Source organism: Emydura macquarii, unplaced genomic scaffold, assembly GCF_026122565.2.
Source record: "Emydura macquarii macquarii isolate MOO-44397 ecotype Brisbane River unplaced genomic scaffold, CSIRO-AGI_Emac_v2 contig_968, whole genome shotgun sequence".
Taxonomy (NCBI): Eukaryota; Metazoa; Chordata; order Testudines; family Chelidae; genus Emydura; species Emydura macquarii.
In genome coordinates this window covers 5,910,475-5,934,168 of record NW_027131105.1, presented here as the reverse complement: position 1 = coordinate 5,934,168, position 23,694 = coordinate 5,910,475, and the positions used below count along the sequence as shown (strand labels likewise).

The window sequence follows — 23,694 nt, the reverse complement described above, 5'->3', positions numbered from 1 at the left end:
TACCTATGCTGAAAGGAGAGGGTGCTGCAACCGCTGCAGAGCACCTAGCTGGTGTACAATGTACCACTGTGTACAAATGCCTCTGTGTCCCTCTCCTGGAAGGTGTGCAGCACAGCCAGGCAGCTATTCAAGCTAGCCTGCATAGACAAACATTGGGCTGATCCAACCCCAATGACCGGTAGCAGGGAAAGTTGCAGCTGTTCTTCAGCCCACTGGGTATGTCTGTCACTGCCAAGGCTCCCTCATACACAGAAGCCCTTCAGGAACCAGGCTGGAGAAACTAACTGAGCTACTCGCTCAGTGCAATAACTGGTGCCATCTCCACTCTGGGACTGAATTTCACACTGGCAAGTGATAGTGGAGCTGAGCTCTGGGAGCGAAGTCCCCTCTCCCTCAGCAAAAGAGCAGATGCTCTCCCTCCTACCTCCATGTGGTCCAATTCAGGGTAGTGAGAGATGAACCAAGAGCTAATCTAGAGAGAAGCCAGAGGGGTTAAGCGACCTGCTTTTCAGAACTGCTGAATAGCCCCCCCTCCTATGAAGTCAATGAGAGCTGGAGGCTCTCGGCACTGCTGGCACCGAGATGGGATTATGATCCTGAATGCCAGGCAATGGGAAGAAAAAGCGCACACACTTCCACTTTCCTAAGGGGCACGAGGCTACTGGCAAGCGGAGTAAACAATGTTCTAGGAAATAGGATCTAGGAGGGCACCGACTTTATTAACCACTAATAACCATTTGGGAGATGCCATTTCTCTTTACTCAACTAGTCCCTGGTTTCCTGCACAAGCCAGTAATGAGATCAGATTGCACTCCTCAAAACACAAAGGGCCCAATTCCTGTTTACTTCAGCGTTTGTTCCAGTATGACTATGCCCATTAGGGAGGGGGGAGGTTAGCTGACAGTTATATGACAACCCCTACCGTGGAGAGTCACCCAGGTGGAAAGGTGCCTTAGACAGCTGTAGCTGATTCCTCTTCCTGTATGGGAGTAACTAAGCGCCTTTATACCTGTAGCACTGTGTCCAGCTGGAGGGGTGGCTTTAACTAGACCAAGCCCAGTCCTCTTGTCTGCATGGGTTGTTGGAAGCAGACCCAAGCCTGGGTCCCACAAGCTTCTAAACCCCCTGGGTCTGGGTTGAGTCTAGTCAGTTTCTAGGTCTCTCGGGCAGCTGCCCAGGTGCAGATCTCTTGTCCGAGTGCTTTGGTGAGTTATGGGGCACTGCAGCCCGGTCAAAAGCCCCAAAAGCAGTGCCACAGCCACTCCAAACCACCCAGTTGCTTACACACTCCCCCACAGCTCTGTCTGGCTGCGGGGACCTCTGACTTCTAGTTTCAAGGGCAACGTGGAAGGAAGGCAAGGAACACAAGTTTAGCACAGGGAGTTCTCAGCCACAGAGAGAGAGACACACACACACACACACAAGCACTGGAGAGCTACCGCTCTTTGCAAAACAACAGGTCTCGGATATGCCACCCTTCTACCCCCAAGTCAGATCTCCCCCTGAGAGGCTGTGTGCTCAGAGTTTCAGGCTATGTCCTGTCCAAGGCTCAGATCCCCTCAGGTATTTAGGCTTCCAGTACTTTCAATGGAAGTTTGGAGCTTAACTACCTTTGAGGATGTGTGGGTCTAAGGGCCTGGCGCACACTGCTTTAGCAATGTAATTTACACCCACTGCACTGCCCCTTTATGCTACGAGCAGGGGGCAAAGGAGCCATGGTGTGAGAATCTGGCTGTAGTGGTTTGATGTGAGAACACCCCTTTGCCCGGCTGGTTTTATTCCACCAGCGCTATCCTGTCTTTTCCCCTAAATACTACATACATCTCAGCCCAGTGCTGGGAAGGCCTCCTACTGGCGGGCTCTACTGAGGAGCTGGGGGTACGCTGACCTGTCGCGTTGAAGACAAAATGAGTAGTAGGGAAGATCCCCATCCTATGACCACATCCCCAGCCTGGGCACCATGCTCCATGCTTCCAGGGGAAGGAAGCAAAGGCTACCAGAAGAAGTGGGAGGCGGAGTCAGTATAGCTACAGATAAAGAAGTAGCCTTTCTGGGTACATCCTCATGCTTCCTGGTAGGTGACCCGGTAACACCAGCTGTTCTGTACTTCTGACCATCTAAGGCACTTATCTGGTCCCCAATAGGCATCTATAGGGATCACGCACTGGACTGAGACTCAGGAGAATGGGGTTCTGCTACTGGTCTACTGGGTGACCTTGGGCAAGTCCCGTTCCCTCTCTGTGCGTCAGAGTCCCCTGCATAAAATGGGAACAATGATTCTGACTTGCTTTGTAAAATGGTTTGAGATCTGCTGTCAAGAAACAGGGACTGTCATCATCCGGGCACCTTTAATGCCTTGAAGCCTCATCTCTCTTCCTCCCCTCCTCATCATGAGCAGGACCGGGCTGTTAGCCCCATTGTACAGATGGCAAGAACCAAGGCAGAGAGACTGAGTGACCTGCCCAAGGTCACACCAGGAGTCAGTGGCAGAGCTGGTAATTAAACTCAGATCTCCCAGGCACCCTCACCACTGGGCCGTTGTCCCTCGCTTTGCCCACGGCGGAAGCAAGCAGCTCCACCTACTATGTGGGCAGAGAAGAGGGATAGTGCCTCCTGCAGCTGGGAGGAAAATTTCAGGGTCAGTGGCTGCTCAAAGAGGAACCCATTAGTGAAGCTAGAAGACCCGCCTCATGACTGGCAGGGAACCAGGGATCGAGGCAGACACGAAATAACCAGCCACCAGCCCAAATGCTACTTAAACAAGGATGTTTATTAGTCTGAGCCTTGCCCCTACAGCCCCTACCTTTGTGATGCTGTACCAGGAGCCACCTACCATCCCAGAGCCCTACGCCAGGGCGGCACATTTCACTCAAGCCCAGCTTGGGCCTCGGATGAGGGCTGGAGCCATGTAGCCAGCGTTCACTGACAGAGCTGAGGCCAACTGCTCTGAGATGCCAGGGCTCCCTAGAGGGGGCTGCCCCGGTGGTGGAGGAGTTCCACTGCAAAGCATCATGACAGCTTGGCACCAGCTGCACACAACTAGCAGGCAATCCAGTTTTGGGGCTGCTCCCAGCTCTGCCGGTGCCCCTGGGATCTCGCCACTCCAACTCTAATGAAGTCCCTCAGTCCAGGCCGCAGCCCTCCTGCTATCCCAGGCCTGGGCTCTGCTCTGCCCCCTCCGCTCTGCCAACGTTCCTGAATCCCAACCCACAGCCCCCCAACTATCCCAGCCCGACTCCACCTCTACTCAGTTTTGCTAATGCCCCTCCCAGTCCTGACCCACAGCCCCCTGCTCCCCCAGTCCTGGACTCCTCTCACACACATCAGCCAATGGCCCCCAATCATGTCCTGTAGCAACGCCCTCCACCTCCAATGGTCCATTCCTGGGCTTCTCCTGAGCTGACACTGCCAAGCTGGCCAGTTTGGGGGGTGGTTTAGTCCACTGGGGAGCCGTGCAACCAACTCAAACCCATCTCATGTACTCCTGAACCAAGTGTAGTCCAGATCTCTGAACAAAAGCAGCTTCACAATTACTGCTGCTCAGAGCCTCCTAGGAAGGGTGATTTCCCTGTTCCAACCCACAAAGCACTGAGCCATGGGCTTTTACCCCTGCCCTCGGTCTCCACACACACCTACCAGCCTCGGGAGCAGCTCGCCATGCCCATCCAACGCAGAGAAGCCTGCAGTCCCCATGCTCCATCCTTCTCTGCTGGAGCCAACTGCAATTAATAGGGAGTCGAGACTACTGCCGGAGATACCTGGTGGTAGAGACGTCTCCACTCTCGTCCCACACACAAGCTCTGCTGGACCCATCTCTGTTGCAGGACCCCCCACGTCAGGGGGCAGGGATCAAGGAGGGAAGCTGTGGAAGGTGTGTTGGTCAAGGCCCCGAGTTAGACAAGGAAGCAAGGTGACTCCCACCCAGAAGTAGCGGTTCAGAGATCTTTCTGAGGCAGAGAAGAGGCCCAGCCAAATCTGCACTGCCTTGGTACAGAGCGAAGATGCAAAACTGCCTCCACCAGACACAGCCAAACCCAAAGGCTGCAGGAGGAATCTTATCACCCAGGAGGAAGTGGGGGAAGCCTGGACTTTAAGCCAGAGAATTCCCTCCTGTCCCAACACCCCTAAATGGAGAAAGCCCCCCATGATGTAAACCATGCCAGCCCTACCAGCCGACATCCCATCAGGTGATGAGAATGCTCAGCACTTTGAAAGATCAATCCCACTCCCCCATCAATCACGCTGACAGGGAAAGACCTCTCCCAACTCCTAGCTCCATGCAGATCTCCCAGGCAGAGCCGGGCCAAGACTGAATTTGCTCCCCTGCCGCCCCTGTTACCCAGCAGCCAGGAGGTGTGGAGAATCTCACCAAGCAGGGAGCCTTCCGACAGCATCCAGCGCACTGTGGGGGGGGCCGGAGCTTGCTGCCTTCGCAGAACAAGGGATGGAGTTGGGCTGGGAGGGAGAGAGAGAGAAACAGAGAGAGAGAGAGAGAAGGCCCAGTCCGCTCTGCTCTAGGAGAGAGTGAGAAAAGAGAATTTCAGCTGGAGGCTCCCCGGCTCCAGGCTTCCTTTCAGTCGCCGTCGCAGCCAGGCCGCGCCACACATGGACCGTGTCATGGGCGGGCTGTTGTGCCAAAGGTCTGGGTTTACTGCGACCTGCCCCTTCCTGTCCGGGTTGATGAGGAAGAGGAGGGCGCAAACATTTTGATGCAGTAGTGCCAAAGAATTGAAGCTGGGACCTGTCGACTACCCTAGATGTGTTTGTTCAACTTAGGCCACATTCATCCCACATGCAGCCTGTGGGGCCACCTAACCAGAGCCAAAGGCCTGTATTTCTCCAGGGGGGCTACCCTAATGTCATGTAACTTAGAAGACAAAGGGTGATCCTGAGGCTCAAGTGTTGCATTGAGAGTCAGGAGACCTGGGTTTCATTCCTTGCTCTGCCAGTCGGCCTTTGTGAACTTGACCAAGTCACTTAGTCACTCTGTGCCTCAGTCTCCCCATCTGTATAATGGTGATAACCGCGCTGCCCTGCCTCACAGAGGTGCTGGGAAGATAAATCCATTCACAACCTAGGTGCTCAGATACTGCAGAAATAAGTCACAGCTTTTAAGACCAGAAGAGCCTATTCTGATCATTTAGGCTTACCACCTGTGTACTACAGGTCATAGAGCCTCTGCCAGGGATTCCTGCATCATGCCTGTCATGTGCGTGAGCTGGAGTGTAGCATTAGGAAAGACAGCCAGTCTTGATTTAAAGACTCCAAGTAATGGAGAATCCACCACGTCCCTAGATACACTGATCCCCTGTCTAATTCCCCTGGGGGTTAAAAAATTGCCTTATTTCCAGTCTGAATTTGTCTTGCTTCAACATCCAGTGACTGGATCTTGTTCTGCCTTTGTCTGTGAGAATAAAGACTCCTCTACTCTCAAATCTCCACCCTATGTGTAGACAGGGATCAAATCACTATGGGGATCACATAAAGACCTAAACTAGATCATCCCAGTGAGAAAGGAGCTTTCAGAACATAACCTCTCTGCGACAGGGATACCGCTAAGCCAGCGGAGATCTCAACAAACATGAATCAACCCTCCCAAGGCTGGACTCATCCCCCTTTTATAGACAAGGGTCACAGACTTGCCCTGTGGTCAGTGCCAGAGCCAGGGAACAGAACCCAGATCTTGTGTTTTCTGTGACAGAAGCACACAATAGTTCCTTCCTCTAGGGGTGCAAGGGAAGGGGAGGGTGGGGGGAGATAAGCGCTTACCTCCTGCTTCATCTCAGGTTGGATTCCCCACATGTGTTTAAGGCTCACAATGGTGAGAGAAGAGACTGGGAGATCACAGAGCCTGTCCCTCTTCGAGGAATCCCTCAAGTCCTCTTTCACCTCTGCTAGTGGGACGCTTGGTGGGTCCTCCAGAAATCCTGCTCTTCCCCTGACATGTCAGCTGAGGCCAAAAGGGTTCCTGGGCTGGGGGTTACCTTGATGCAAGATCTCTCTGGGACAGAGTCAATCTAGAACAGACTGGCGAGTTAGATTCACTAGCCCCTCCTTCCTGCCTTTCTAAAAGGATCTAGGGCTTTGCTTCCTGCCCTTTGGCTCCCCTTGGCCTGGAGGAGCTTGGGTTAATAGCTGACCTTCAGCGGAGAATGCACAGCTTTAAACACAGAGCTCGGATGGCACATGGCTGCCGCTCCAAAGGACTCTGGGAAGTCAGCTGACTTGACAGTCCAAACAGGATGGCTCACAAGTCCAGCCAACAAATGTCTAGCCACAAACTGTGCTGAAAGCAGGTACCGTGACCCCTCTTTGGATGCTTACGGAACTAGGACTAGCTTCCCAATGTCCCTCCCTTCTGCCCCCTGGTCAGATCCAGACAGTTCTAACTGGATGCTCAGAGCAGCTTCCCAAGCTGCAGGGCTCTTCCAGATTCTGTTTGTGGGGCACATGTCACGCCACACCCCCTTGGTCAGGGGACGGAAGGAATCTGACCTTTGAGTCTGGGCTGAATAGCAACGATGCTTCTGCCACCCTTTCCACCAGAGGCTCTCCAGGTGCTGAAAGGCTCCTTCGCTGTCACACATGGGGAAACTGAAGCATGGAGGGGAAGTGACCTGTCTATAAGCTCACAGTAATCAAATCTCCCTGCTCTAACCACTACACCATCCCCCCAGCACCCCACTGCCATGCTCACAGCCTCATCGCCAATAAACACAGGCTCAAACACTCATCGGGTAGGTCTTTCTGCATCACCTCAATCTCCCATGGACAGATCCCAGAGTCAGATGGTTACTCTGTCCGCTGTTTGTTCTGATGATCCCCCTTGACCTCCCAGACGTGCCGCTGGGGGAACGAAAGGGTCTCTCTATCCCTTCTCTAACACACCTAGTTCTGTATCTCACAGTCAGCAGTACTTCCATAGAAGGCATTAGTCAATGCTGTACCCACGGGGGGAGCAATTCCTGGCCCCAGCCGGTGACCATGTTCTGGCATCAGAAGACAGCTAAAAGGCAAATGGAGGCAGGGTGCGCTAGCCCTAAGCGGATGCATGCAGGGGGATCTGGAACGATCAAAACAATCCTCAGGCTGATACATGTATGTGCTAAGGAGCGGGTATGTCCCTAGATCTTCAAACCCAGTAAGGGCAGGAACATGAACCAGCCAGAGAACATCACAGGGGAGGGGGGATAGGTGGGGTGCTTCAGATGGGGGGAGGCAGCATCACCAGCAAGGAGCCAAGATCTCTTTGCAAATACAGTGCTTACCCAAAGATTTCAACGCAATCTCTGCTGTGGGGACACCGAGGCACAGGGAGGGGAAGGGACTTGCTGGGAGTAGAAACCAAGGTCCTGCTAGCTTTGCGCTCTCGCCAGAGGGTGCCCTCTAGCCTGCCGAATGGCTAACGCAAGAGCACCAGAAGAGGAAGAAGCGCAGTTAGGGGATAAGGGGGGTGGTATATTCACTCAAGCTTGTAGCAGAGGCTTCACGCTTCCTTCAGCCAGGTGGTGGTTAAAGGCATTGTGCTGTCTTGAATCAGCTCTGCCTGCACCTTGCAGCCGAGATCCCTTTCCCCCTTACGCCTCCGAGCACCGGGCTGTGTGTGGAGAAAAAAAAAATCAATGGGGGGGGAGGAAAGAGAGAGTCAAAATGTTAGATACCTGACAAGTGAGGCCTAAACGGTCCCTGGCCGGGGGTGGAGGGCATCAACAATGAGCAATAGCAGATAAAGGGCTTGCAACATGACAGAGTTATAGGTGCACTGGCTGAGTTAGAGCAGAGGAACGCTGCAGCCGGAAGGCAGGAGGGAAACCCAGGCAGCCTGTGGGGGTGCTGACAAAGCACTCTCCGTGGGGAGGGCACAGGGAGGCGGGAAGGGAAGAGGGTGGCTCCGTTAACTAAGGCTCAGCCGCGGCGGAACAGGCAGCGCGATACGATCGAGCGAAATCGGGGGGTCGGTTTTGCCGTTCGCCAGGCGCAGAGGAGAGAGGCAGAGAAAGAAGAGCCGCACGGAGGGTCGGGCACAGTTAAAGCGACGCAGCAGCTGATTTGACGACGAGACGCCGGGAAGTTCTGTACAAGCCGTTTAATCATCAACGTAAAAAATAAAAAGGGAAAAAGAAGCCGTGACACGGACGGACTTTGGATGCACAAAAAGCCCCCCCACTTCCTTTTGCAATATTGAGGTACAAAACCAGAATGCACCCCTCCCCACCTCCGGTCCTAGCTACGGATCTAGAGACATACGTTTCAAAACGCCGCTCCGCAATGCACAACACGGGAAGACCGCGCAGAGGAATCAGCCATGAAAAAAAGAAAAAGAAAAACCAGCACTGCAAATTACATTGGTTCAACAGAGGAGAGGAGAGGGGAGGGCAGTGGAATCAAGAAAGGATCAGCTGAGTTATGAGCAGAATCATCTTGACTTTCAGTGCAAGCTTGCAGGGGGCCGGTTCACCATGGAGGGCAACAGATCTTCCAAAGTGGGACTATTTTCTTAGCGACCGGATCCAAACAAAACAAAACAAGGAAAGGAAATCAGGAAGGAAAAGGGATGAGGGGAGAGAGTAGAGCAAAGATGCAACCTAACAAACGTTGGGAAGTGGCAGCATTGAGAAGGCTGAAGCGAAAAGAAAGGAGGTTAATTGCTTAATGGGGAGGGAGCCAAACTCACTTGCTGCCAGCGCTAATTGACCAAAGAAAATCTAGGCTATTTTTATATATATATATAAACACATACACGCACACACACAAAAGGTTCTCTAGTTCATAGGAGCCTATTTACTGCCTTTCAGGAGGCACAGAAACCTCCATCCACTGTGGATGGCATCAGAGAGTTAGTTGAGGGAGGAGTGGCACTCCTGTCCCTCATAAAAAACTGTGCCAATAAAGAGTTCTAGGGCTTGTTCCCCCCCCTCCAATACCCCACCCGCCCCAAAACTAAGATCTCTGGTCACTTACTACTATGAGCACAGTACAATTAGTACGTCTGGGCATACTGAGTGGCATAGCCATTGCTGTATTTCTCATAGTACTCCCCTGCAGTGTAGGTGGCACCCACGCTGTACTGCGAGTAGGTTGCTGCTGCTGCTGCCGCAGCCGCCATTGCTGCATACCCCGTTTGGCTGTACGCTTGGCTGTACGCTTGGCTGTATGTCTGGGTGGCAGCCACTGCAGCGTAGGGATCAGTGTACTGGGCCACCGGAGTGGTCGTCCGCCTGCCCACGGGGCTCCTCTCTCTGTAGGCGGTGGGGGGAGGCGGCGGAGGAGGCAGGGCCCTCTCATACGCAGCCATCGCCCGGTCGTAGAGCTCATAAGCATAGCGGTCGTAATATTCCCGGTCGTACCAAGATCGGGGAGCATAGGGGGTGTATGGAGGTGGTGGGATGCGCCCCCTGGGGAAGTAGTAGCCAGGGGGTGCAGGCGGTGGGGGTGGCACAGGGGTCCCCTTGGCGGTCTTGAGCGAGTTGTTGCTCTTGGACAGTGTGACAAAGATTTTCTGGTCCTCCAGTGGCATGTCGTTGAGGTTCAAGATGGCGTCCATTGCTTCCCTCTCCTTGGCCATGTGGACAAAGGCATAGTTCTTGACGATGTCGCACTCCACCACCTTCCCAAACTTCTCAAAGAGCTCCTTGATCTGGGCTGTGGTGGCCTTACTGGAGACATTGCCCACATAGATCTTGGTGGCATTGCGGATCTTGGAGGTGGCATACTCCACCGTCAGGTGGGCCCCGTAGAATTCCTGCTTGTGCAGCTCGCTGATGGCCTTGTGGGCCTCGTCCTCCTTCTCCATGTGCACAAAGGCAAAGTTCTTCAGAATGTCGCACTCGTTCACCTGTCCATACTGCTCGAAGAGCTTCTTTAGCTCATCCACTGTGACAGAAGGGGAGACCCCTCCTACAAAGATCTTCACCATGGCGGGAGGCTGCTCTTCCAGCCTGCAATGCTCTCAGGAATCTCCCACGTGAACTCCACTGAGAGACAGAAAGGAGAAGAGTTACTTCCTGATGAAGTTCAAGCTATTCCTGACTGGGATGATTTAGCTGAGGTTAGTCCTGCTTTGAGCAGGGGGTTGGACTAGATGACCTCCTGAGGTCCCTTCCAACCCTAATCTTCTATGATTCTATCACAGCGATACCAAGCTCCCTAGGGGTGGGGATGGTCTCAATTTGTGCTCACTTAGACCAAACTCTCCTGGGCAGGAACGTGTCTGATTGGTACACCATAAATGCATGGCACTGCACCTAACACCACGAACCTACTGCTGTGACCAGCAGAAAATCCAGCTGCCTGGGCGGGGCTGGTAGAACAGACCCGGACTGGGAATCCTGTGGCCATTTTCACAGTTGCGTAGGGGACTGGAGGGATCGAGACCAGAAGGTTTGTTCCCCAACACACAGCGGCTCAGCTCTGGCAGCCTGCAGCGCAGACACGGCCTGCACCTGACCCCTGGGGAAAGCCAGCTCGGGCACCCCGGTCAGACAGGCAGGGTCTTTGCCACCTGCAGGGGTGGGCTCAGCAAAGGGGGGATGGGAGCGGGGGCGATGGGGGAGGAGCTTGGTGCCCTGGGATGGGAAGGGGGCGTGGCAGGGCCCGGGGGCAGGAGAGCCTTAGCCTTAAGACCAGCCCTGCGGGGTCCTCATAGGGCAAAGGATCTCCGCCCCTCCCCACTCCATGGTGCCCCCCGACGTCACTCAATGGTGCTGCCCCCCATAACCCCGCCGCCCTGTGCCCCATCCGGGTCTTCCCTACCCCTCCCATCTCAATGGTATCGCCCCCCCGCTATCATCCTCGCATGCGCACTAAGCACAAAGCCAGCCCGCACGCGCGAGCAGCGGCGAGAGCCCGATCCCTCCGGCTCCTTCCCTCCCCGTTCGCCTGGGACTCACTCACCGCAGCCGAGGGCGGAAGGGCCGGGGGGGACGAAAGCGGCCGCAGCACTCGAAGGAGGCCAATTGTTCCTCTCTCCCTCGCAAGCCACAGACACAAGATGGCAGCTTCCACTTCCGGCTAAGGCCGGAAATCCCCGCGCCAGGCATGAATGAAGCTAATAGGGCGCCGCCACGTTTGAGTCACGTGATAACGGATACGCGTTGCGCTGGCTCGCTCGCTCAGTCCCTCTCTCTGGAAACGTTAGGTGGAGGGTCGCGAGCAGGAACCAGTGACGGCAACTAGGGCGGGACCATCGCGCAATTCCTCCCCCCCGTCCTCATTTGGTGGCGTCCGCTCCCAGGCTGGGAGGACAGGGTTAGGGATCGGAGCAAAGTTTTGTGCCCGGCAGATCCGTTGTCCCAGGCAGCCCCGGCCCAGCTGCTGCTGGGGCTAGGTCCCTACTCGGCCCAGCTCGCCGCCAGCAGCCCAGACACAGCTGCCGAGGAGCCGGACAAGGTGGATGGCTTCAAGTGCTAGGGAGACTCACTGAGGCATTGCATTCCCTGTGCGTGGGGGTGTCACAGCACGTGGCCCTGCTGCCCCGGCCAGCAGCAGACTGGGCTGAGGACACGCTTGGGGACACAACGCTTCCAGCGAGAGGCAGCCCGAACAAGCAGGGGTGAGGGGTGTCTAGGTCTCTCTCTGCTCCAGATCAGACTATTCCTTGCATTGCAGGGCAGGTTGCAGTGGGTGGTTGCAGATGCTGGTTTGCAAGGGAAGGTTTTCGACATAAGAAACACCCAGTAGAGAAGTGAAGCAAGCTCAGAGTAGCAGGAATGGGCTATGAAACCTTTCACCTTTAGCCTACTGGTGCCAGTCTGTCCTAGGGGCAAGGATGGGGACACAAAGAGAGACACAAACTAGCTCAGGGACTAGGTTACAGATTAGTCTTCCTTTAGCACACCGCTTTCAAATCTGATGCAGGTCAGGGGTGGCTGAAATTAGGAACACAGTTCCTGCCAGACTGGACAAAGACCTAAGCTCCATCTAGTCCAGTATCTTGTCTCTGGCATCAGAGCCAAACCGTTTTCAGTCTGACAGTCATTCAGTCGCCCCCACCTGATAGAGCTTCCTCTGCCCCACTCCCAGTGGACAGGCAGCCACACAACCACCACCACTATTACTAATTTGCACTGCAGCCTCAGTTCAAGGGCTTGGAAGGAGCAAAGCGAGGGAAGCTGCCCTCTGGTGGTAGGATTTAGAAACAACTTCAGTGTCTAAGGGCTGTCAACTCAGCACAAAATTAGCAAGGAACATTGCCAACTCTTCTGTAGGCCTCAAGGCAGAGGAGTGTTTTAAGGAGGGTTTCAAAATAGGGTAATTGAATGGAATGCTAAACTGTATTATACTTTTCTGCCACTAGATGGCACTGTGCATAAACACCTGATTTAAAGTTAATCTTAACCTTAACCTCACCTGGCTAAAGATCTCATGATGAACACATCTGGTGTGTATAAGCAAGCTCTGTGATCAGTCCATATCTGGTACAGAAAAACAAGACATGGTGTCAGAAGTAAACTAGGAACAGAAACAGAAGGAAAACAGAAACAAAGGTTGCAAACTGAAAGGACAAAGCAACAAAGGTTGCAGGATCTCATCAACATGCCACTCTTCAATGCCCCAGAAAACTTCATCTTTGACAAACTGTAAGAATGGACAGACCGGAAACAATATTTTGTAAGATTTCATATTGCTACCAAGCTGCACAAAGAAACTGGAGATGTAAAGGTATCATCTTTAATGTATGTTATGGAGGACCAAGCAGAGCATATCTATAAATCCTTTTGCAATGTGGTTTAAGAAAGAGCATGTTTCCATCAGAGAATTCAAGAATGACTGGAAAATGTGGAATGTTTTATAAGAGCTCTGCATACATTAGTTGAAAACTGATTTTGGGAATGCAAAACTTGAAAATATTAGAGACAGCTTGACTATTGGGTTAACAGATATAAACCTTTCACAGCAGCTCCAATTAAAAAGAACCTAACCCTACACCCAGCTATTCATATAACAAAACAGTCTGAACTGGTGAAACAGCAAAATCTAGAACAACTTGACAAGCCTGAAAAACCTGAAAATAGCTTAGAAACTGTAAGCAGTCACTTGAGCATTAAAATTCATTATCACAAAAAAACCCTGAGATGAGGAGAGAGAATGCCCAGGCTCATGCTATGTACACACTACAGCTTCCATGGGTATAAGTTATGTCACTCATGGGTGTGAATAAGTAATATAAGTAACAACCTGAGTGCCAGTGTGGACAGCGCTATGTCTGTGGAAGAGCTTCTCTTGCCAACATAGCTACTGTCGCTCACAGAGGCTGGAGTAATTAAATTAATGGGAGAGCTCTCGCCCGCTGGCCCAGAGAGTCTACATTAGCAGCACTACAGCAGCGCAGCTACATTGGTGTAGTTGTGCCGCTGTAAGCTCTGTAGTGTAACCATAGCCTAAGAGGGACAAATTCCAGCCTATATGCACAAGGTGTGTGAAAAGTCATATCCCAAGAGTTTGTGTGTGTCCAGCCAGAGGCACAGGATGTAATATATGCATGGAATGTGGACATTTTGCAGCTATCTGCACCAAAGCAGTCAGGGAGTTTACTCATATTATAGAACATCAAGAGCCATTGTTTCTGGGATCCATCATTTGTGATGACACAGAACCCACCCAGAGAGTGAAACTGACTATTCATGGCAAGTTTATTGACTTTAAAATTGACTCAGAAGCTGAAGTCACAGTCATCTCAGAAGGAACTTACAACTATTTTCATCCCTCCCATAGCTTAAGTCTGACACAACTCTGACTAGCCTCGGAGGTATTTTGAACTGCATTGGGTCAATTCAGCACAGAAACAATTTACAAAGACAGAAGCTATGCATTCAGAGTGCATATGATCAAAGACCAACAAGCTTTTCAGCCGCAGTGTGGCAGTCATGATGGGCCCAGTGAGAAAGGTGGAAGAATTTGATGATATTGGACTTTTGAAGGGAGATCCGGTACAAATCATATTAAGAGACAATGCTCAGCCATAGTGTACAAGCCATCATTGTCGGCTATCCCTCCATACGAGTATGATGTCTGCCAGGGGAAAAGTCATTGATGAGACTTAAGATGGCTGAGGAGTCCAATTTGTGCTCTACAGATTTTTCCACATATGTGACAGGTGGTTGCTTGAAGAGAGCACAACTGTTGGCCAGGATGCTGTACACTTTCCTTCCTCCTCTGCCATTTCTCAGCCTCTTGAGCAAGGCCATTCTCTTCAAAATGGACTGAGGCTTGATGTACAATGTGATACCATTGTAGTATATTGCTAGCTAACTCTTCCCAGTTGTGTGGTCAATGCTTCCCTTCCTAAGATATGTTTTCACGATGTTCTTGTAGCGTTTCCTCTGTTCCCCATGGCTCCTCTTACCATGACTAAGTTGAGAAAAGAGGACTTGCTTTGGAAGACGAGTATCGGCCATCCACACACAATGACCAGCCCAGCAAAGTTCATGTTTCATAATCTTTGCCTCAACACTGGTGATGTCAGTTGCGAGAGAATGCTGGCATTGGTGCGATGGTCTTCCCATCTGATACGGAGAATCTTCCTAAGGCAGCACAGTTGGTACCACTCCAGATGCTTAAGATGACTTTGATATGTCACCCATGTCTCGCACCCATAAAGAAGAGTGGGGATGACTACTGCATTGTAGACCAGGATCTTAGTTTCCATCCACAGATCTCTGTCAATAAAGACACGATGGAGCAACTTTCCAAAGGATGTGCTGGCATAACGGATCCTATGTTTGATCTCCACATCCAGATTGGTTGTCTGGGAGAGGTGACTACCAAGGTAAGGGAAATGCTCAGTGTTTTCTAGGGGTTCTCTGCTGATGACAATTTGTGGGAGAAGGGGGGCAACTTGTGCTGGGACAGGCTGTTGGAGTCCCTTAATCTTCCCAATCTCGAGGGAGAGTCCTAGGCTATGACAGGTGCCGGAGAAGAGATCTAGGGTGATTTGCAAGTCAGCCTCAGTGTGTGTGTGAGGATAGCACAATTGTCAGCATACTGAAGGTTGGTAATAACAGTTCTGGTGACTTAGTTTTAGAATGAAGACACCACAGATTGAAAAGCTGGCCATCCATGCGAGCGATGCTCAATCTCAATTCCAGTGGAAAGGCAGTCACGAATAAGAATCAAGATTACGGCAAGATGGAGAAAAGGGTTGGGGTAATAACACAGTCCGGCTTAACACCAGTACGGATGGTGAATGGGTCCATCTCTAACCCATTACAGAGGATGGTGGAAGTCATTCCATCATGAAGTAGCCTGAGAACATGAACAAACTTCAATGGACAACCAAACCTAGACAGCACCTTCCATAACGCTTCACAATTGATAGAATCAAAGGTCTTAGTGAGGTCAACAAATGCTATAGACAATGGCTGGTGTTGTTCTCTACACTTCTCTTGGATCTGTTGTGCAACAAAAATCATGCCAGTGGTCCCCTGAGACGGTCTGAAACCACTTTGGGAACCGACTTTTGAACTGTCTCCTCCCTCTTGCCGAAGACGTCCTTCTGGAATCCCAATATAGTTTCAGACAGTGTACAAACACCCCTACCAGAGAGACCTTGGAAGAGGCTAACTGCAGATTTATGCAAATTCAGAAGATATCGTCATCTGGTCATAGTAAACTATTTTTCCAGGTACATAGAAATAATGTACTTGAAGGACATAACCTGTCTCACTGTTATTGAGAAACTGAAGTGCACTTTTACTCATTTTAGTATTCCAGAACAACTAGTGATGGACAACGGGCCACAATTCATTGCAGCAGAAATTAAATAATTCCAAATGAAGTATTATTTTGATCATATTACTAGCAGCCCACATTACCTACAAGTGAATGGAGCGGCTGAGACAGCTGTACAGACAGCCAATAAAATCCTACAGCAGGAAGATCTGTTTCTCACTCTTCCAAGTTACAGATCAACACCAATAGCAGCTACTGGATATAGTCCAGAACAATTCCTGATGGGAAGGTATTACTGTTCCAACTTTGGAAAAGAATCTATCTGCAAAGTGATCAGACATGAAGAGAATAGCCAAATCAGATAAAAAGGCTAAAAGAGCTTATGAACACTTTTACAACAGATGTCACTCAGTTAGAGAACTGCCAGGTCTAGAACCGGGTGACCATGTTTATGTCAAATTGGATAGAGAAAAGGGAAGGACAACTCCAGATGTTGTAAAGAAAAATAGATTAGTGCCCAGATCATACGTGATTGAGCCCAACAGTGGAGAATTCAACAGAAACCATCAGCATCTACAGTTTGTTCCTCTGGAAGAACAATCAACAGAGTAAACTCTACAGACGGCAGATGCAGAAGACAACAACTCAAGGATTCCAAAAAACTCAAAAAAAAAATCAAGGATTCCTCAAAACTCATCCCCAAGCACCTCTCCTTTACCTATGCTACATTGATGACATTTTCATCATCTGGACCCACGGGAAAGAGTCCCTCGAAGAATTCCACCAGATTTCAATAATTTCCACCCCACTATCAACCTCAGCCCTTGACCAGTCCACACAAGAAATCCACTTCCTGGACACTACAATACAAATAAATGATGGTCACATTAATACCACCCTATACCGAAAACCAACTGACCGCAATACATACCTTCAGGGCTCCAGCTTCCACCCTGGACACATTACATGATCCATTGTCTACAGCCAAGCCTGAAGATACAACTGGATTTTCTCCGCTCCCTCAGACAGAGACAAACACCTACAGGATCTCCATAAAACATTCTTAAAACTACGATACCCACCTGGAGAGGTGAAGAAACAAATTGACAGAGCCAGATGGGTACCCAGAAGTCACCTACTACAGGACAGACCCAACAAAGAAAACAACAGAACACCACTGGCCATCACCTACAGCCCCCAGTTAAAATCTCTCCAACACATCATTAAGGATCTACAACCTGTCCTAGCAGATGATCCCTTACTCGCTCAAGCTGTGGGAGGCAGACCTATCCTTGCTTACAGACAGCCCCCCAACCTGAAGAAAATACCCACCAGCAACCATACACCATACAACAAGAACACTAACCCAGGAACCTACGCCTGCAACAAACCCCGTTGCCAGCTCTGCCCGCACATTGACTCTAGTGACACCATCACTGGTCCTAACCACATCAGCCACACCATAAGGGGCTTATTCACCTGCACATCTACTAATGTAATATATGCCATCATGTGCCAACAATGCCCCTCTGCCATGTACATTGGCCAAACCGGACTGTCACTACGCAAAAGAATAAATGGACGCAAATCAGACATAAAAAATAATAACATCCATAAACCAGTCGGAGAACACTTCAATCTCCCAGGACACTCTGTAACTGACTTGAAAGTCCCATTTTTAAAAGTTCAAGGCCCACTGACTTTAAATGAGACTTAGGGCTTATCTACACAGGGCGTTCTTTTGGGATAACTATTCTGGATTCTGTATGAAAGTACAAGGTGTGTTACTGAGTTATGTGTATAGCACATAAGGCAAAATAGTGACAAATCAACAATTGTGTAGGTACCAGATAGCTTGTGATGGCTCCCCAAGGAGCACAGAAATGCCTTGAGATAGAATAGTTGGCAAATGAAAAGTAATTTGCACTATTTGTTGTTGCTCTCTTAAATGGTACAACTTCAGAATACCTGACAATAGACAAAGATAAGCCTCACAGGAGCTGTTTTCACCTGACATGGCTTTTCTTAAGTGTTTCTTCTTAATGAGCATTCAAACTAGACAAAAAGAGGTGTGTTTTTATTACATGCTAGCTGATGTGGTAAAATCCTAGAGATGACAAGGCAGTCTTTAGTTTTCACATGCATTAGCTGTCCAAGGTAATCCCAATCCAAGAGTTTAATCTTGACTTGCTAATGTGTTAAAACTACAATTGTCTTGTTTTCACTAGGATTTTATTTTGTGTTAGTTCATGGTAGGAACACACTCTGTATTCCCATGTGAGGACAAGGCCTCCGATAAGCATCTGCAACACATGAATCACAGAATCCAGTACATTTGCAGCAAACTGGAGTGTCACACAAAACACAGCACCCTTTCTATGCTAATGCAAATCAAATGTGTTGCCTGAAAAGCATCTTCAAGTGGCAAAGGTGTCTCAGTCAAGGCAAGGTAGGTACCCAAGTTCTGTGCCTCAGAATGCTGAACTGTGGGAAGATACTGATGACCATTTTGTTTTTCTCCCACAGAAGGCAACGTTTTCAATCACAAGAGCAACAACAACCAAAGGCTGGAACAGTACAGAAGAAATAGCTAGTGAGGCTATGTAGGACAACAGTGTGTCAGGAGGGAACCCAAAAAGATCAGTAGAAGGCAGAATGGAAGAACAGTTAGAATGAGATTCCCAGGGCTAAGCAGTGTGATAAAGTCAGGCCAGAGGGCTACAAAAGGGTACTATTATTTGAGTTCCGGGGGGGGGGGGGGGGGGGGTGCGCCCGCCCACTGCTATCTGGTACCTACTGGACCTGGGACTCAACTGATTACGTGGGACAACGAATGAAAAAACCGGAAGGGGCATGAGAGTTAAAGGGAGGGAACCGGAAGGGGACACCGAGCAGAGAACCCTGGATGGCACCCACTGCTCCAGGTGTCTAGGGAGCCAGCGGACACTGCCCAGAGGAACTCTGCCCGGATGCGTGAACGGACAGAGGAACGGAGGGAGGCCCCACAGTCGCAGAGTGTTTCCCCCCCCCCCCCGCCAACCTCTGCTCCCTGGTGTTGTAGATGGCCACTTTGGCCAGGGCTAGGAGGAGGCTGATGAGGAGGTCCCACGACTTTGTGGGGCCTTGGATGGGGTGTGCAGAGACTTGAGGGCAGGTATGTCAGCCCCAGAATGCTGAAGGCTCTTTTCCCTGCAGGCAGGGGGAGGTCACTTGCCAATTAGAGGCAACTGTGCCCAATTAAAGGCTACTCCTGGCCTACTAAAAGCCCAGCTCGGGAGGGGAGACGCAAGCTGCCAGAAGGCTTGTGGCAGTAGAAGGAGAGACTTCCCCAGCACAGGAGACAGCATTTCTCTCCTGAAGGAGAGCAGCAAAAGGAAAAAGAAGAAAACCCAGGCACCAGCCTGAGGGAAGGGCTACTGCTTCCCCCCAGGGCTGCACCACCATGAATGCAACCCCGCCAAAAGAGCCAAGGCAAGGCACTCTGCTGGGGCCTGGGCATTGAGACTCATCGTGGTCCCCGGGGGTCGGAGGGACCTTCCTCAGGCCCAAACCAAGACCCACCCTGAACACTCTAGGACAAAGATGCTGAGGGGAGAACCAAAAGACTCTTCCAGCATAGGGCAGATTTACCCCAGCCCTAGTCCAGCAAGACTTGGGGGGGTCCTTTGCCACAGTGGTAACCAGCAAGTCTACCTGTACTACACTAGCAGTTATGCATGTCTTAAAGCAGCATGCTACTCTGGATAGGGACATAAGCACTATTTGTTATTAATGAACATGTATGATGCAGTACCCCAGAGGACTCTGTTTGTTTCATAATGTTATCGCACTGAAGCATAAAATACAGTCCCTGCCTTGAGGGAGTTTACAATCTGACTTTTATGGTAGCTTTATTGAATAACCCACACCCGTTAACACAAGCAGAAGTTCCAGAGAGGTAGCCGGGTTAGTCTGTATACAGCAAAAACAATGAGAGGCCTGTAGCACTTTAAAGACTAACAAATTTAATAATTTAATAACTTAATAATTTGATCAGATGCTTTTGCTTGTTGAACTTGATTAGCTGATGATGTTATTGTTGCTGCCACCCTGCCTACACTTATAACAGTCCTACACCGCTGATACCCTCCCTCCCACTCCATCCTGCCTGAGGAGCTGCAAAGCTACTAGCTTTTTTGAGTTCCAGAGGGGTAGCCGTGTTAGTCTGTATACAGCAAAAACAACGAGAGTTCTGTAGCACTTTAAAGACTAACATATTTCATTTCTGCAGGCATAAGCTTTCGTGGGCTGCAACCCACTTCGTCAGATGTAAGGAATAGGAAACACATAGCAGGCATATATATATATACATATTCAAGGGAAGTAACAACAATGGGGGAGGTGGATGAAAGCAAGGTCCATTCAGTACCAATCAAACTGGGTCTGAATAAGGACTTGGAATGGTTATCTCATTACAAGAAGTAATTGCCTCTGATCACACATTCTCACCTCCTACTCAATGGTTGTGATTAGACCTCAAGTATTCTATTGAATGGACCTGAATGGCAAGGTGGAGTGGGAGGGAGGGGATCAGTGGTGTAGGACTGTTATAAGTGTAGGCAGCAACAATAATATCATCAGCTAATCAAGTTCAACAAGCAAAAGCATCTGATCAAAGCAGTGTTCTGCCCACACCCTCCACTCAACAGCCTCACACCCACCCCACCCTCATTACTCACCCTGTTGAAAGCAATCAGCACAAAGTGAAATCTCACCTTTTTAACCAATTGTCTAGTAACAAGCTTACCTTTTAACACAATGCACACTCACACAAACTTTTAAATAAAATCACAACAAAAGAGCTGTAAAGAGAAACAAAAGAGTAGAAATTCACACTTCCTAGATAAGCTCATCTATTTTTTTCACCACAATAGTCTCCCTGGGGGAGGTGCACCGTTCCTGGAGGTACTGCAATACCAGGTCGATGCGTGGAGTGGATGGAGCAAGCTCCTATTCCATCTCCCTGTTCCAAAAATCCATTTAATATATAGTCCTCAGATAGAGGACGTATCAGATATTAAACTGATAAGAACAGATACTACACTTGATCTTAGCCAAAAGGCCGAGAAGCGATACCCCCTTGTGCCAACGCTACGGAGCCCTCCCTTTCCCACAGCTTTTCATAACACCATGAGAAGCTCAGACACGCACCAAACACTATTAACGAGCCTTTGATTGCTATGAAACTAAGCGCTGAGCACTGCCCCTAAACCATTCCAACCTAAGAATTCAAAACAAGAACTCTGAACACATCCTTCTGCTCAAAGACAGAGAATTTTTTCAGCCTCTTAGTTTGCTTCATCTCGCTGCTTTCTCTGGCAGCCGCCATCCACTCTCTATTTGCATTAAACCACCCACTTGCTTGTGACGCAAACTGTCACTGTTAACTCTTGCAGCAAAACCGGTAGCAGAAAATGTACGCAAGCGCAATGCCATGGCCCCCGTGCTCTTCTCTGCTCTCACTTCACTGTCTCACACATACCAGCAGGCGTACGTCAGACACTTACAGATACTCTCCATGCCAGTCCAGTTCTATTTTTTACAAATCCATAAACCAGTCGGAGAGCACTTCAATCTCCCAGGACACTCTGTAACTGATTTGAAAGTTGCCCTACTTCTACAAAAAAAAAAAAGAAAAGAAAAAAAAGCTTCAAAATCAGACTTCAAAGAGAAACTGCTGAGCTTGAACTGATCTGCAAACTTGACGCAATCAAACTGGGTCTAAATAGGGACTTGGAATGGTTATCTCATTAAAAGAAGTAATTGTCACTGTTCACACATTCTCACCTCCTAATCAATGGTTGTGAATAGGCCTCAACTACTCTAACTGAATGGACTTTGCTCAGATCTACCTTCCCCACTGTTGTGCCTTACCCTTGGATATGTATATATACACCTTCTATGTGATTTCTATTCCTTACATCTGATGAAGTGGGTTGCAGCCCATGAAAGCTTATGCCTGCAGAAATTAAATTTGTTAGTCTTTAAAGTGCTACAGGACTCTCCTTGTTTTTGCTGTACACAGACTAACACGGCTACCCCTCTGGAAGGATTCCAAACTTACCACAGCCAGTTGTTGCAACTCATGGACAACCAGATGATCAAATTGTTATACATTTGGATTGTGTAATTAGAAAAAAACCAGGGTTACTTACCGGTAACTGTTGTTCTTCGAGTGATTGCTCATGTCCATTCCAATGTAGGTGTGTACACGCCACAGTGCACGGTTCCCGGAACTTTTTTCCACTTAGCAGACCCCGTAGGGCCGGCACTGGTGCCCCCTGGAGTGCTCTGCGCATGCCGCGGTCTATGGGGCGCCACCAACCCTACAGCCCCTCAGTCCCTTCTTTCTGCCAACTCCGACAGTGGGGACGGGAGATGGGTGTGGAATGGATACGAGCAACACATCTCGAAGAACAACAGCTACTGGTAAGTAACCCTATTTTCTACTTTGAGTGATTGCTCATATCCATTCCAGTACAGGTGATTAAATAGCCATACCTCGGAGGTGGGTAGGAGTTACCAGTGAGCTGCCCTCAGCATGGCTCAGCCAAATCCTACGTCCTCTCTCACCTGCTGAACAATGGCATAGTGGGACATGAAGGTGTGGACCGACAACCAGGCAGCTGCTTTGCATATGTCCTGCAGGAGCACTCTCTCCAGAAAAGCCGCAGACGAGGCCTTAGCTCTGGGTGAATGCACTGTGGTGACACCCGGCAGCGGCACATTCACCTGCGCATAGCTGCACTTGATGCAGGATGTGATCCACGCGGAGATGTGCTGGGTGGAGACCGGTGATCCTTTCATCCGGTCCCCCACACGGCGAGGAGCTGCGCCCATTTATGGAACAGCTGTGTCTTCGATGTAGCAGGCCAGGGCTCGTCCTGCATCTAATGAATGCCATCTCTAAACCCAGACCGCACGGTTTGGGAAAACACAGGGAGAGATCAATTGTGGTTACAACGAGATTGGGAAACCAACCCAGGCTGGGAGGCTGGGTGTGGCCTCCACTGCAGTTTATCTGCATAGACTAGTGTATAAGGGGGCTCTGAGGTCAAGGCCCTAATTTCGGAGACCCCCCAAGCTGAGGTAATGGCCGCCCGGAAGGCTACCGTCCATGAAGCGCGGCAGAGGGCATGAAGCCCTGGGTTCTAAGGGGGAGGGCCCTATGAGTCTTGAGAGGACCAGGCTGATATCCCAGGGAGGCACCGGGTTGCGGACCTGGGGATACCGCCTCTCCACCCCCTTGAGCACCCTGACCAACGTGGGATGGGAGAACGGGGATCTCCCCGCTAGCGGGTGATGGAAGGCCAAAATAGCTGCCAAGTGGACCGTCAACTAGGCCAGCACCAGACCCTGGAGTACTCCAGGGTCGCCTGCAGAGGCAAGAGGCTGGCGAAATGCCCCGGGATTCCGCCCAAGGGGTAAACCATGTCCACTTAGCCTGATACACGACCTGTGTAGAAGGGTCCCTGCTTCCCAGCAGTTGTGGGACCTGCACCGAGCAAGCTCCCTCTACCTCCGTCAGCCACAGAGCCTCCAGGCCATGAGCTGCCGGGAATCCAGGACCGGGTGCAACAGGCGACCGTGGTCCTGGGAGAGACGGTCATGCCCTCGGGAGCACCATGGGCGGGGTGAACGAAAGGTCCAGCAGCATGCTGAGCCAGTGCTGGCTTGGTCAGGCCTGAGCAGTGAATATGACATCCGCCCTGCCCGTTTATGTTCAGTAAGACCTTTGGCAGGAGTGGAGTGGGTGGGAACGCATACCTGAGGGTCCCCATCCCGTTACTGAGGAACGTATTGGAAACCAACCCAGTCTCATGACCCCGGCGCAAGCCGAGCCTTGGCACTGCGCATTCCAAACCGACACAAACAGATCCAGTGGGGGACACCCCACTTCTGGAGGATCGCAGTCACTATCCCTGAGTGCAGCAACCAGTCATGGTGGGGTAGAAACGACCTGTTGAGGCGATCCGCCTCGTCGCT

The 23,694-nt window shown here is 50.5% G+C and overlaps 1 protein-coding gene and 1 non-coding gene across 2 annotated transcripts; both read right to left on the bottom strand.

Annotated features, from left to right (window-relative positions):
- Positions 1-8,193: 8,193 nt before the first annotated feature.
- LOC137150193 (RNA-binding protein 4-like) lies at positions 8,194-11,040 on the bottom strand. The gene is made up of 2 exons (XM_067543945.1): positions 10,894-11,040; positions 8,194-9,974 (listed from the first exon to the last, which is right to left on the bottom strand). Exon 2 carries the CDS (start codon positions 9,914-9,916, stop codon positions 8,981-8,983), a length of 936 nt encoding a protein of 311 aa, XP_067400046.1. The 5' UTR covers positions 9,917-9,974; positions 10,894-11,040; the 3' UTR covers positions 8,194-8,980.
- A 9,551-nt stretch (positions 11,041-20,591) lies between these two features.
- Positions 20,592-20,782, bottom strand: LOC137150541 (U2 spliceosomal RNA). Its single transcript, XR_010919013.1, has one exon. It is a non-coding gene; the product is annotated as a U2 spliceosomal RNA (small nuclear RNA).
- Between the last annotated feature and the right edge of the window lie 2,912 nt (positions 20,783-23,694).